Source organism: Macaca fascicularis, chromosome 17 (genome assembly GCF_037993035.2).
Source record: "Macaca fascicularis isolate 582-1 chromosome 17, T2T-MFA8v1.1".
Classification (NCBI taxonomy): Eukaryota; Metazoa; Chordata; class Mammalia; order Primates; family Cercopithecidae; genus Macaca; species Macaca fascicularis.
Window position 1 is genome coordinate 6,393,226 of NC_088391.1, and position 14,422 is coordinate 6,407,647.

Consider the following 14,422-nt stretch of genomic DNA (forward strand, 5'->3'; position numbering starts at 1 on the left):
TGAACCTTAGTTTACTGTAACTTTTTTACATTATGAACTTTTTTACTATTGTAAAAACACTTAAAATACACATTGTACACCTGTACAAAAATATTTTTATTCTTATTCTATAAGCTTTTTTCTATTTTTAAAAATTGTTTTTTACTTTTTCAGCTTTTAGGTTCGGGGGCACATGTGTAGGTTTGTTACATGGGTAAATTGCATGTGACTGAGGTTTGGTGTGTGAATGATCTCATCACCCAGATACAGAGCATAGTTACCTGATAGTTTTTCACCCCTTCCCTTCACCTCACCCTCCCTCCTCTAGTAGTTCCCGGTATCTCTTGTTGCCATCTTTATGTCCATGTTTATCCAATGTTTAGCACCTACTTTTGAGTGAGAACATGTGGTATTTGGTTTTCTGTTCCTGTGTTAATTTATTTAGGGTAATGGCCTCCAGCTGCATCCATGTTGCTGCAAAAGACATTTTATTCTTTTTAATGGCTGTGTAGCATTCCATGGTGTATATGTACCACATTTTCTTTGTTCAGTCCACTGTTGCTGGGCATCTAGGTTGACTTCATGCTACTGTGAATAGTGCTGCAATGAACATACAAATGCGTGTTTCTTTTTGTAAACTAAGACACATTTATATTAGCCTAGGTCTACACAGGTTTAGGATCATGAATATCATTGTCTTCCACCTCCACATTTTATCCCACTAGAAAGTCTTCAGGGAGGCCAGGCATGGTGGCTTATGCCTGTAATCACAACATTTTTGGGAGGCCAGGGTGGACATACAGATCACTGGAGGCCAGGAGTTCAAGACTAGCCTAGCCAACGTGGCAAAACCTTGTTTCTACCAAAAAAAATACAAAAACTAGCTGGGTGTGGTGGTGCATGCCTGTCGTCCCAGCTGCCTGGGAGGCTGAGACATGAGAATTGCTTGAATCTGGGAGATGGAGGTTGCAGTGAGCCAAAATCATGCCACTGCACTTCAGCCTGGGCACTATGAGACTCTGTCTCAAAAAAAAATTCATTGGGGCAAAACTCACATAGAGCTGCCTCTCCTAGGATAACAGTACCTTTCAGACTACCTCCTGAAGGATCTGCCTGAGGATGTTTTACAGTTAACTTAAAAAAATAAGTCGAGGGGGTACACTCTAAAATGATGATAAAAAGCGTAATGTAATAAAAACATAGCCAGTTATAGAGGCATTTATTATCAAACATTGTGTGCTGCATATAATGATATTTGCTAGACTTGTCTGATACTGGCAGCGTGATACATGTATGTATACCAGCATCACCACACACACATGAGTAATGCACATTGTGCTACAACATTATGAAGGTTGTGTGTCACTAGGTGATAGGAATTTTTCAACTGCATTATAATCTTATATATGCTGTCTGTTACTGACTGTGACATCATCATGCAGCATGTGACTGTACAGTCACATTCCAAGGTACTGGGGTTAGGGCTTCAGCATAGGAATTTTGGGGGAACACAATTCAGTCCATAACACTGTTACTCACTAGTCTGGCAGCAGTTCCTTACTCAGGATGAAGTCTTTACTCTCAGAGATTTGTCGTCTGGTTAATCAGATAGATGAATTTTTTTAAACTGATATTTAATGAAGTAGATTGGCTTTTATTTTTTTATACTGAGGTGGAGCCTCACTCTGTCATCCAGGCTAGAGTGACTTGGTGTGATCTCAGCTCACTGCAACCTCCACCTCCCAGGCTCAAGCGATTCTCCTGCCTCACCCTCCCAAGTAGCTGGGATTACAGGTGTGTGCCACCACGCCCAACAGATTTTTTCTATTTTTAGTAGAGATGGGGTTTCACCATGTTGGCCAGGCTGGTCTTGAATCCCTGACCTCAGTGATCTACCTGCCTCTGCCTCCCAAATGTTGGGATTACAGGCGTGAGCCACCGTGCCTGGCCACTAATTTTTATATTTTTAGTAAAATTTGGTAAATTTTAGTAAAACAAAGTAGATTGGTTTTATAAAGAAAGCAGGGATATTAGTTCATAGATCAGAAGCCAAAGAGTGGGTTGTGTGTCCTTCTTTAGTTGTACATTTTGTTAATTTACACAATCATTTATTCATGTGTTTATCAAATAGTTAATAAGGGCCTCTGCAGTACCAGGCATTATGCTGGGAGCTGGCCATGCAGCCATGAGAATAAATACGTAGTGCCTGCCATTGTCAAGTTCGCCACCTGGTATATATTTAAGACATTTATGTCTCTGGATTGTAAAGACACATAATCCAGACATAATCCATTCCTCTAGGATGTTAGCTCTTGGGAGGTATTGCTATTAGACCGTAGTAGTTACAAGTACTGGCTTTGTGTTTTAAAAGTTAATTTATTAATTGCTGATTCTACCACTTCCTAGGAATGTAACCTTGAGCAAATTATTTATCCTCCTGAAACCCCTGTTTTCTCATTTGTAAAATAGGGGTTATGTAAATATTTCATAGGGCTAATTCATGATTAAATGAGATAATACATGTCACATGCCTAGTACCATACTTGGCATCTGGGAGAAGTGCTTAAGCAAATTGTTGCTGCAGTTTTTTGAATACAGGAGTGAAATGAAACCTTTCATTGGAGGTAAAATTCAGGAGACACTAAGAATAACTTTATATGTAGGTTTCTAATAATTGTGGAGATCTTTTGCCAACGCTTTGGAATGTGTTGGTTTTTTATAATTTACACCCTGCCAATTACTAGAAAGAATTTGAAATAGCTGTCTAGCTTAAGAGTGTGTTCCGGCCGGGCGCGGTGGCTCAAGCCTGTAATCCCAGCACTTTGGGAGGCCGAGGCGGGCGGATCACAAGGTCAGGAGATGGAGACCACAGTGAAACCCCGTCTCTACTAAAAATACAAAAAATTAGCCGGGCGCGGTGGCGGGCGCCTGTAGTCCCAGCTACTCAGGAGGCTGAGGCAGGAGAATGGCGGGAACCCGGGAGGCGGAGCTTGCAGTGAGCCGAGATCGCGCCACTGCACTCCAGCCTGGGCAACAGCGTGAGACTCCGTCTCAAAAAAAAAAAAAAAAAAAAAAAAAAAAAAAAAAAGAGTGTGTTCCAATTTTGAGATAATAGAAAAACAGTGAACTAGAATTAAGACTACTTTAGCACGAGCTTTGGCTCTTTGAGCCAGCTGGGAGATCCAGGATTACCACAAAGTCTAGACTTCCTCTGTCAGATTATTTGTGGTGTTTATTAATTAGGGAATGGTCAATTTTAGATACTAGCATTTAGGTTTCTGAGGATTGGTATATAATTGCTAAAGTCTTATAAGTTTGAAAATTATATTCTAAAAGCAGAAATAATATAACCTGAACTTAATCTTGCTTCTGAATAAAATAATTATCACACCAGAGAATAATCTTTAATACGTGACTGAATATTTGATTGATTTATAGTCTTTGCTGAAGTTCATTTCAAAGCCCCCAATATAGTGTTTAACTTCACATTTACATTGATTCTTATTTTTGTGGCAGTGTTCTCACAAAAAGCACTGAAGTTACAAATTTTAAGATCTTGATTTTCTCACCTAGCTGTCCAGTATTTGAAGCACATTTGGAAGGCACTGTTGAAACACGTTTTAACTGATAAAGACAGTATCGGGCTTCATGAGAGGCTTTTTGTTGTTGTTTTCGTTTTTGCTTGGCAGGGTTAGGGGTACTTTTTGACTGGATGGATTGTTAGGCCACTTTGGTTATCATAAGATAAGAAGATAAAATATTTTAAGTAAAATAACATCCTTTTATGAGATGAGAAAGCACAAACTCATGAAAATATGCTCTCCTTGGATACTTCTCTCTGTTTAAGTTCTTTGTTATTTTATGAAAAGTTACAAAATTTTAATCAACTTTACTATGTAATTTAAATGCCTGAAATTAGGTACTGTATCTCATAGGGTTGCAGAACTTAATTTTCATATAATAATTGGTGTTAATGAATGTTGCATCTTCTAATGTTGCAAATACTTTGATATTTTCTAAAAAGGATTATGAACTACAGATTTGTTTCAAGTTCAATTGTTATGTGATGTCAAAGCCTAGACAACTTGCAGAATGGGAGAAAGTTTTATAAATCATATTTAATAAGGGGTTAGTATCTAGACTACGTAAAGAACTCCTACAACTCAGCAGCAACAACAAAACAACCTGATTCAAAAATGGGCAAAAGACTTATTAAATAGATGTTTCTCCAAAGACGATCTACAAATGGTCAGTAAGCACATGAAAAGATGTTCAACACCATTATTGACTAGGGAAATGCACACCAAAACCACAGTGAGATACTGCTTCATACTCATTAGGATATATGTTAATTTTTAAGGAAAAAAGGGGGGAAATAACCAGTGTTGGTGAGGATATGAAGAAATTGGAACGCTCGTGCATTGCAGATGGGAATGTAAAATGGTACAGCTGCAAGTTTGGTGGTTTCTCAAAAAGTTAAACACAGAGCAATCATTTGATCCAGGATTTCCACTCTTGGGTTTATGGTCAAAACATTGAAAGCAGGGAGTTTCAACAGATAGTATGTACTGATGTTCATAGCAGCATTAATCACAACAACTAGAGGTGAAAACAACCCATGGACATTGACAGATGAATGGATAAACGCAATGTGATATATATATATAGATATGCATAGAGTGGAATGTGTTTATCCATAAAAGAATGCAACAGGCTAAGTGAAATAAGCCTGGCATGAAAGGATACGTATTGTGTGGTTCCACTTACATGCAATATCTAGATTAGGAAGATTCTTAGGGACAGATAGTAGAGTAGAGGTTACCAGGGCCTTGGGGAAAAAGGCAGTGGGGTTATTGTGTGATGCGTGGGTCAGCACCAGGACTGTTAGGAATTGGGCCGCACAGCAGGAGGTGAGCCACAGGCAAGCAAGCATGACCACCTGAGCTCTGCCTCCTGTCAGATTAGCAGCGGCATTAGATTCTCATAGGAGCTTGAACCCTGTTGTGAACTGCGCATGTGAAGGATCTAGGTTGCGTGCTCCTTCTGAGAATCTAATGCCTAATGAATGATCTGAGGGGAAACGGTTTCATCTTGAAACTATCCACCATCCGCCCCTTCCCCCAGCCCCCGCCCTGCACCTCCACCCCGCACCTCCACCCCATTATCCGTGGAAAATTTGTCTTCCATAAAACTCATTTCTGATGCCAAAAAGGTTGGGGACCGCTGGTTTAATGGATTCGGAGTTTCTGTTTGGGATGACAAAAAAAATTCTAAAATGGTAGTGGTGATGATCGCAGAACATTGTGAGTATACTTATAGGATGCCATGAATTGTATACTTACAAATGATTAAAGTGGTCATTTTTATGTTATATATATTTTACCACAATCAAAAAGTTAAAATAACCAACCAAACAACAACAAAATAGATTTACTCAGATATACCTGTTCAGTGTCTTTTCCTCACAGATATTTTCTCATTTGTTACTGAAGTATCTGTCTCAAAATTGTGTGGGTGCTTACTAGATTTTTAAGATTGATTACCCGTGGGTTTGTATTGCCTTTGAATTACAAATGGTGTAGGGGTTTTTAGCATTATTTTTGTGACAGAAATTGTTAATGGATCTCCTTTGTTTTGCAGTTACTTCGAGAGCTTAAGCATCCAAACGTCATTTCTCTTCAAAAGGTGTTTCTGTCTCATGCTGATAGGAAGGTGTGGCTTCTGTTTGACTATGCTGAACATGACCTCTGGGTAAGGTGAATTGCTGGCAGACATGAGCAAACAGTTAGGGATTGTTAAGAGTAACTAAAACCAATTAGGTGTTCCCCTTATTATGAGACTTACGTTCTTAAAATAAAAGTGACCTCATGGAGTGTGGTTGGTGGCATTACCAAGGCTAGAGTATTTATTTGACTTTGTATTATTGCTTTTCAATATTGTCACTTTGATCTTTTAACAGATACTAAAGAAAACAATAGAATCTCAAGAGTGTTAAACAGCTATTCAATATTGCTTCATACAGTTTTTTTATGAAATGAAAAGTAACTGTAGTATCTATAAAATTTTGCTCTAAAATAGAAAAGTAGCATATTTCATTTTATTCCGTCATATAAAGGGAATATAAAATGAGAAGGTGGTATCCTCATGTAGGAGGATGAATATGCTATCTTTGGAGAGATCTAATAGTTCTACCATTATTTATCGTATAGCATTAGGCAAGTCTTTTAATGGCTTTGAAGCTGTAATTTACCCCATCTGTAAAATGTGATACTTTCTTTCCTTTTTTAACAACGTTTTTCTGAGGAACAATCTTGTAGTTGAAAAGTTTTATTAGTGAAATATACAAATGTAGGAAACTATTATTAATTATTAACTATTCACAATTGAATTTAATATCCTAATGCTTACTTTCATTGACAGTAATTCAATATAGTATAGTCATGCACCATATAATGTTACGGTCAACTAGGGACTGCATATATGATAGTGGTCTCGTAAGATTATAGTACCATATTGTGACTGTACCTTTTCTATGTTTACATCTGTTTAGCTAACACACTTAATTACTATTGTGTCACAATTGCCTTCCTTATTCAGTACAGTAACGTGCAGGTTTGTAGCCTAGGAGCAGTAGGCTATACCATATAGCTTGGGTTTGTGGTAAAGTCTATCATCTAGGTTTATGTAAGTACACTCTGTGATGTTTACACAACTGCAAAATTGCCTAAGACACATTTTTCAGAATGTATCCCTTCATTAAGTAGTGCATGACTGCATTGTACTTACTTGAATTGGGCATAATCTTGCATTGGAGGAATTCTTTGTGGATGAGAGCTCTATTAAAAAATGAGATTGGTGTGAAAATAAATTTTAATATCTCTTGAGACTTTTAGTTATTCTTTGTTTTCTGACCTGTGATAAGAATAGTTTTAGGTCAAGTTTAGTGGGTCACACCTGTAGACCCAGCACTTTGGGAGGCCAAAGCAGGAAGATCACTTGAGCCAAAGGATTTGAGACAAGACAAGCCTGGGCCACATGGCAAGACCCTATCTCTACAAAAAAAAAAAAAAAAAAAAAAAAAAAAATTGGCTGAGCTCAGTGGCACACACCTGTGGTCCCAGCTGTTCATGGGACTGAAGCCCAGGAAGTCGAGGCTGCAGTGGGTCCTGTTCACGCTGTTGCACTCCAGCCCGGCTAAGTTTTGTATTTTTGGTAGAGACAGGGTTTCACCATGTTGACCAGGCTGGTCTCTTAGCTCCTGATGTCAGGTGATCTGCCCACCTCGGCCTCTCAAAGTGCTGGGATTACAGGCCTGAGCCACTGAGCCCAACCGGTTTATTAGTTTATCTAATGCAATGCAGAAAATGATGCTATATTGAAAAAAATTACTGTAAAATAAGAACTTAAATTAATCTTGTCTAAGTAGCTGAAATTCAAACACCAGCCTCAGTATTTTGCAGTTTACTAAGCAGATTATTTTTTAAATTGGTATTTGAGGAACTCTTAGGTAACTATGAAATTTGCTGTTTTGTTAAATATAACATTTATGTTTTAAAAAAAATCTGAAACGTTACCTTGCAGATAAGACTGAGATATATATATTATATACATATATATATAGAAAATCTATAACAGGATAGCCAAAGTAATTTTGAAACATATTCACAAAATTTACATTCTTACCAATCTGTATAAAGAACATCTGTTAATACAGATTATAGTTTAAGAAACAAGTAAACCAAACCTCTAACATTACCTTGTGTTAATTCATTAAGAATTACTTTACTCCTGTGTACTGGGTTTTTAATGATATTTAATAATGTCTTTAAACATTGTATTGATTTGCATACTAATCTATATTTACTAAATTAGCATGGCCATGCTTTTTAATTTGTACACATGAAATTTTCTCTCTTTTATGAAACTCTTTTGAAAGTTCATGCTGATTATTAATTTTTTCTTCTTTTTTTAATCTTTGATTCTTCTGTTCTTCTATTTTAAAATAAGTCTAATCGTATCAACCCTGTTAAATCAGCGTGGCCAGTATTAAATTGAACACTCACCATACTGAGCCTCATAAGAAATGAAGTCATATAATTTAAACTTAAGGCATTTTCCAGGCTGGTTCATAAACAAGATTTGTGATAAACCATGGTAGAGCGTAGAAGATAGTATAATATTTCACTCAATGTGATTTCTAGCTGCTAGTTTGTAATATTTAATTTTACATGTAGGTACAATGATTATACTTTAACAAATTTTATTGCATGTAATATTGTACAGTGTATATAAATAGTTCATTAGCTTTATCATCATCTTAATAATATTTAAGCCAAATAACTATTTTTAATGTTCATTTTCATTAAAAACAAACGATAATTTAGCCTACTAAAGCCCACTCCTTTATCTATTTTAATTGGAATGTTGAAGTGAATTGGTAGGGGTTAGGCAGCAGAGGGTAACAAGGCAGTTGCAATAAAAATAGTTATTTTTAAAAATCACTTAAGCATTGGTGAGATTTCATGGTATGTGTACTTTGCATTTGTTATGTAGCCCTGGAATATAAAGAAGATGACAGTAGGGTTTGTCATTTTAAAATATTGGTAAAAGAAATCACTTGTAATACTCTAATAAAGTGTACATGAAGAAATATACATGAAATTGATTAATTACCTTACCTCTCCTACATATCCGCCCACTTCGGCCTCCCAAAGTGCTAGGATTACAGGCGTGAGCCACCGCGCCCGGCCCAAGAATCTTAAGGAGAACAGACTTGATTGTCACATCATATTTTAGGACAGGTGACAAAACAGTCTAGATATTAAATTGTTGTAGCTCTGTTTTGTTTGCCTGCTATTAAATACCTTGAAAAAAAGACTGAGAGGAAAATTAAAGTCGGTTAATGCTGCTCATTTAGATTAGTCACACTACATAGGTGCAAACTGCTACACTTTACCTTCTCGTGGGTACTTGCTATCTATTTTTCCTTGGAGAGTAAAGCTCCTTTACTCATTAATCATTAGTTATTCCTTACTTGTATTATATTCTGTGTATCATAAGAAAATAGCAAGTGAAAATGTTAACTTATAATGTTAAATATCTCTTATTTTTATTATGTTTACTGATTTCAAGAACATGCTTAATATTTACTTACATATATTGGCCGAGGGTCTGCTCTGTGCAATATTAGGTTCAGGGATATGTACAATGGTGTGCAAGGCATAGTTGACTGCAGCCAAGTTACAGATTTTCCTGCAGTTTAAAAGTGATCCAATTAAGAAAATGAGTCCTCCTATCACGAGCATTTGAAACTTTTCAAAAAAAACTTGTAAGGCACATTCATTTATAAAGTAATTTTTCTATGTATAAAGTTGTGCTTTGTTTTACTGGATGTCCAACAACATTATACATAGAAAGCTTTGATGGATGGTACAAGGCATTTTTTTTTCCCTCAGAATCTTTCATATTTTTCCATTTTTCCCTGTGAACTGGTATGTCATTTCTTTGTGCTTGTGTTATTTTATTGAAGCATCTCCCCACTTGCTTTCTTTATAACCTATGTTATAAATAGGTTCTCATTCTATACCATGTCAGCCAGCCAGAAGTATCTCTTGAACTTTGTTTTTTTTTTTCATTGTATCTACCAGATAAACAGGAATCAAATATACTCTGAAAGTAATTGATTTTTAATTACGCTGTAAAAATGAAAGCACAGTATTTCCTAATTCCTTGTTGTGATAATTTATTTCCTGAAATGCTGTCATATGCTTAGGAAATGGAATTTTAGCTGCAGTTATTAGGGAATTTTAAAGTTGTTTATGTTATTCAGCAGAGTATGAAATTGTATTTTCAATATCTGTGGGAATCCCTGAGTGTTTCTTTTTCTGTTAGGAAAATATTACATATCAAATGATCTTTTTCTTTTTTTTAAGCTTCTGGTGATATTTTTTCTTTCTTTCAGCATATAATCAAGTTTCACAGAGCTTCTAAAGCAAACAAGAAGCCAGTTCAGTTACCTCGGGGAATGGTGAAGTCACTATTGTATCAGATCCTAGATGGTATTCACTACCTGCATGCTAACTGGGTGTTGCACAGAGATTTGGTAAGTTGATCTGTAATTGGTTTAAACTAGAAAGATGCATTACAGTTGGATACTTTTCTAGTTGTCTGTAGATACCAGTGCTATATGTAGGCCTGCAAACCTTATAGAGGTAGTGAGAACGCTACATTCTCAAAAAATGGCCTAGTAGTGTTTTTATAGAATTCATCCTGCTTCTTTGACATACACTAGATGGTATTTATTTTGAAGTGAAATAAGACACATTTGTTTTCCTAAGCTTCTGTTTCCTTTTAAGTTCATAAATAAAGCATTGGCTTGATTTACATTGATTATTAGATGCAAGGCAAACTGTAGAAATTTATATATTTATAATAACTTGAAGGTAAAACTTTTGGAGCCTACTGCATACTTATTTACATATTAGAAAAGGAAAATGTTAATTCAGTATGCTTATATTTTAAGCCCCTCTATGTTAGTAGCAGTCTGTTGGCCAATAGCCTTTATTAATCGTAATTGAAGTATATTATTAGAAGCCTTGCTGTATTCAGGTACATTGAACTTTTAAGAATTTAAAAACGGAAGAAACTGACTTTTTATTTAATGTGTCAAAGTCATTTATGCCTTTTTTCACCCATCTTGCACAGGGGTACCCAGCCCCCAGGCCACAGACCAGTCCATGGCCCATTAGGAACCAGGCCACACAGCGGGAGGTGAGCGGTGGGTGAGCATTACCACCTGAGCTCAGCCTCCTGTCAGATCAGTGGCAGCATTAGATTTTCATAGGAGCCAGAACCCTATTGTGAACTGCACATGCAGGGGTTCTAGACTGCACACTCCTTATGAGAATCTAATGCCTTATGATCTGAGGTGGTACAGTTACATACTGAAACCATCCCTTCCCACCCCACTGTGTGGAAAAACTGTCTTCCATGAAACTGATCCCTGGTGCCAAAAAGATTGGGGACTGCTGATCTAGCATATTATTATTCATTAAATTTTCATGGATTTCAGTTACCTAAACTTCAAATTGCCCTTTCTTACTACATAATTACATTGCTTTTATAGTTCTTTTCTTTGGAAAGATAGTAACTATAATAAGATTTATAACAGCACCGTCATTTCAAACAAATATAAACACAATGCTGAAAGTGATGATTTTGTCTCTAATCACCTGTATACAAAGGAAATATCCTGTAGGCCATGAGGCGGAGCCCATCTGGTCTCTCGCAAAGATGTTCTTCACAAATTTAGTGAGCTTAGTCTCTGGCCTTCAAATGTGCTGTTCCAGTGGCATAGTTTCTACTTCTTTCTTCTAGCTTTAGGAAATTGCCTTGTAGCACATTTAATGTTAGTTAGTTACTTTATCTCCAGTTCTCATACCTACAAAGCATTTAGACTAGGACCAATAACACAGCAGAAATTTGGTTGGACTTGTTTCTTTATGCAAGCTTTTATTTTTAATAGAGTTAGAATATTTTACTTATAAAAATAGATTTACAGGCCAGGTGCAGTGGCTCGTGCCTATAATCCCAGCACTTTGGGAGGCTGAGGCAGGGTGGATCACAAGGTCAGGAGTTCAAGATGAGGCTGGCCAAGATGATGAAACCCTGTCTCTACTAAAAATACAAAAAATTAGCCGGCTTGGTGGTAGGCACCTGTAATCCGAGCTACGCTGGAGGCTGAGGCAGAGAATTACTTGAACGTGGGAGGCGGAGGTTGCAGTGAGCCAAGATGGCACCACTGCACTCCAGCCTGGACGACAGAGTGAAACTCCATCTCTTAAAAACAAAACAAAACAAAAAATAGATTTACATAACAGAAATCAGACAAATCCTTTGGCATTTTATGAAGCTGAAAATAAATTTTGGCCATTGTGGTGGAGTCAAATTAGGGAAAAACATTTCTACTTTTGAGCTACCCATCCTTTTTATGATGTCTAAAAGAAAAAACTGTGGCTAAAGGACATGTTTTTCCCCATCGAGTCAGTTATGCTAAGATAGCTCTACATTTTCTTTTTCTTGTAAATTATTCTTTTCACTTGAAGTATGTATGCATATTAGGTAAATACAGACTGATTTTTAAAACCAATATTTAAATTTCATGTAATAATATAAATATACTTAAGCCACTTAGAGTAGTATTAAGTATAGTAGTGAAAATTATGATACCAAGTTTCTTTTATCTCTCTTATGGTAAAGCTCTTCCTACTAATGCACCTTAAGTAGATTCTCTTTGACATAGGGTCAGTGTAGAACCGATCATTTCAGAAGGCTCTGTTAGTGGTGTACTAAGTGGTGGAGAGTGGAAGGATCGGTGCCCCCTAATATAGGCAACAAGGGATGCATTGTCTGTAGATGATTTAAAAATAATAATAAAGCATACTAAAAGTTAGTTGCTTTTTATTGTCACCATATGCTGACAATTCTGAACAATTTCAGTAATAAAGTATTTCTCTACAGTGAGGCAAATCACTCTTACTCCTCCATCCCTCTTGCCATTATTTAAAGTTTATTAATCCAAAAAGTTCTGCGGTGTCTACTGCTATCTTCTTTGATTTCCATATTTGAGTGAGATTTTCCGTATTTTCTGTGCATGACTTCTTAGTATCCTTTATAAACGTCTGTCTCTTCTGTGTATCTCAGGCACACAGAAATCCACTGAACCATTGTTTCATGAAAATGACAGCCTTTGCCTCTAACCTAGATCCTACTGGTTCAGATGCCCACCTTTCAAATTCTGAAGGAAAAACTCATTTACCATATTATGTACATTTTAAAGTGTGAGCACCTTCCTGCCAACTGAAAAAGCTTTAAAGTTTTGACGTTTATAGTGTTTGAACAATAGCTACATTTGATTCTAATATATGTAGTAATATCATATTAACTCTCAAGAACATTGGTCAGCCGGGCGCGGTGGCTCACGCCTGTAATCCCAGCACTTTGGGAGGCTGAGGTGGGTGGATCATGAGGTCAGGAGTTTGAGACCAGCCTGGCCAAGATGGTGAAACTCTGTCTCTACTAAAAATACAAAAATTAGCCGGGCATGGTGGCACATGCCTGTAATCCTAGCTACTTGGGAGGCTGAGGCAAGAGAATCACTTGAACCCGCGAGGCAGAGGTTGCAGTGAGCCGAGATTGTGCCACCGCACTCTAGCCTGGGTGACAGAGCGAGACTCCGTCTCAAAAAGAAAAAAAAAGAACATTGTTCAGAAGCTATATAACATAATTTTTTTTAACTTGTTCTTCTCAAATATTTGTTGTTAGTTGCATATGAAATATTTACCCTATCAAAACAAAAATTAATAGTTCATTATATTCTTTACTCCTGTTTAGTCAGATTTAGATCAAATGTGACAATGCTGACCTTAACTCTCTTCATAGACTTCTAATGCTATGAATTGGACCAGTTGGTTGAGGTGCTGACATGCCACAAGAAACTTCATATTAAGGTGGATAATTGGCACAGACACCCTAAAAACACCATTTTAATAATACTCTGGAATGTTATTGATGTTTTTGTTTAATAAAATTGGCTTTATTAATTAATAGAAATACTGGTTTGAGATGGTAGAGTTATGAAGTTCTTTGATATGTATAGTTGAGCTTTTAAAATTAACAATCCTATTTAATAAATAACGATTTATCTGGTTGCTATTAATCATCACATAGTAGCAAATCAGTAACTGAAATCTGTCATCCTTGGTGGGAAAATAGAGATTTCTTAATTCTGGAAGTCTTTTTGGGCTGAGAGTCGTAATCAGTGTAAATGTATGAGTGTTTTAAGAAATATGGACCAGAAGAGAAACATAGGCAGTATTTATTTTGTGAAGTAATTTATTGATCCAAACCAAACTTTTTAGTTTTAGATCATTAAAATATGTATATGTAAGTTGTTGCTTATACACTTAATTTGTCTGTGTCCACTAGAGATAAATGAGAACAAAGTTATGTCTGTTGCGTTAGCTTTGTTCCTTCCCTTGACGACTCTCTTCCCCTTTCTTTGTTTATTCTCCTTCCCTCCTTGGGAAGGGAAAATAGTTTGACTACCCGTCTGCTATAGTCCTGGTTCTGGTATTACCGTCTATACTGCTCAGGATACTGCATCTCCAGAGATACAGAACCAACAAGGTGTTTATACATAGATGGAGAATGATTTATTTAAGGAATTGGCACATGCAGTTGTGGAAGCTTGGTAAATCCAGAATCTGCAGAGCAGGCTACAGGCTGGAGACCCAGGAAGAAGGTTTAGCTCTAGTCCAAAGACAGTCTGCTGGCAGAATTCCTTCTTGCTCAGGGGAGGTCAGTCTTGTTCCATGAAGGCTTTCAACTGATTCGATGAGGCCTATCCGTGTTAAGAAGGGTAGTCCTTATGTGTTTTACTCAA

At 36.7% G+C, this 14,422-nt stretch overlaps 1 protein-coding gene across 4 annotated transcripts in view; it reads left to right on the forward strand.

Annotated features, from left to right (window-relative positions):
* Positions 1-14,422, forward strand: part of CDK8 (cyclin dependent kinase 8) — a 150,784-nt gene that overhangs the window by 86,414 nt on the left and 49,948 nt on the right. For all 4 annotated transcript variants that reach the window (XM_005585519.4, XM_005585520.4, XM_065533083.1 and 1 more), the window contains exons 3-4: positions 5,620-5,730; positions 9,941-10,081. In XM_005585519.4, the coding sequence (XP_005585576.1) occupies positions 5,620-5,730; positions 9,941-10,081 (252 nt within the window). The remainder of the gene's footprint in view (positions 1-5,619; positions 5,731-9,940; positions 10,082-14,422) is intronic.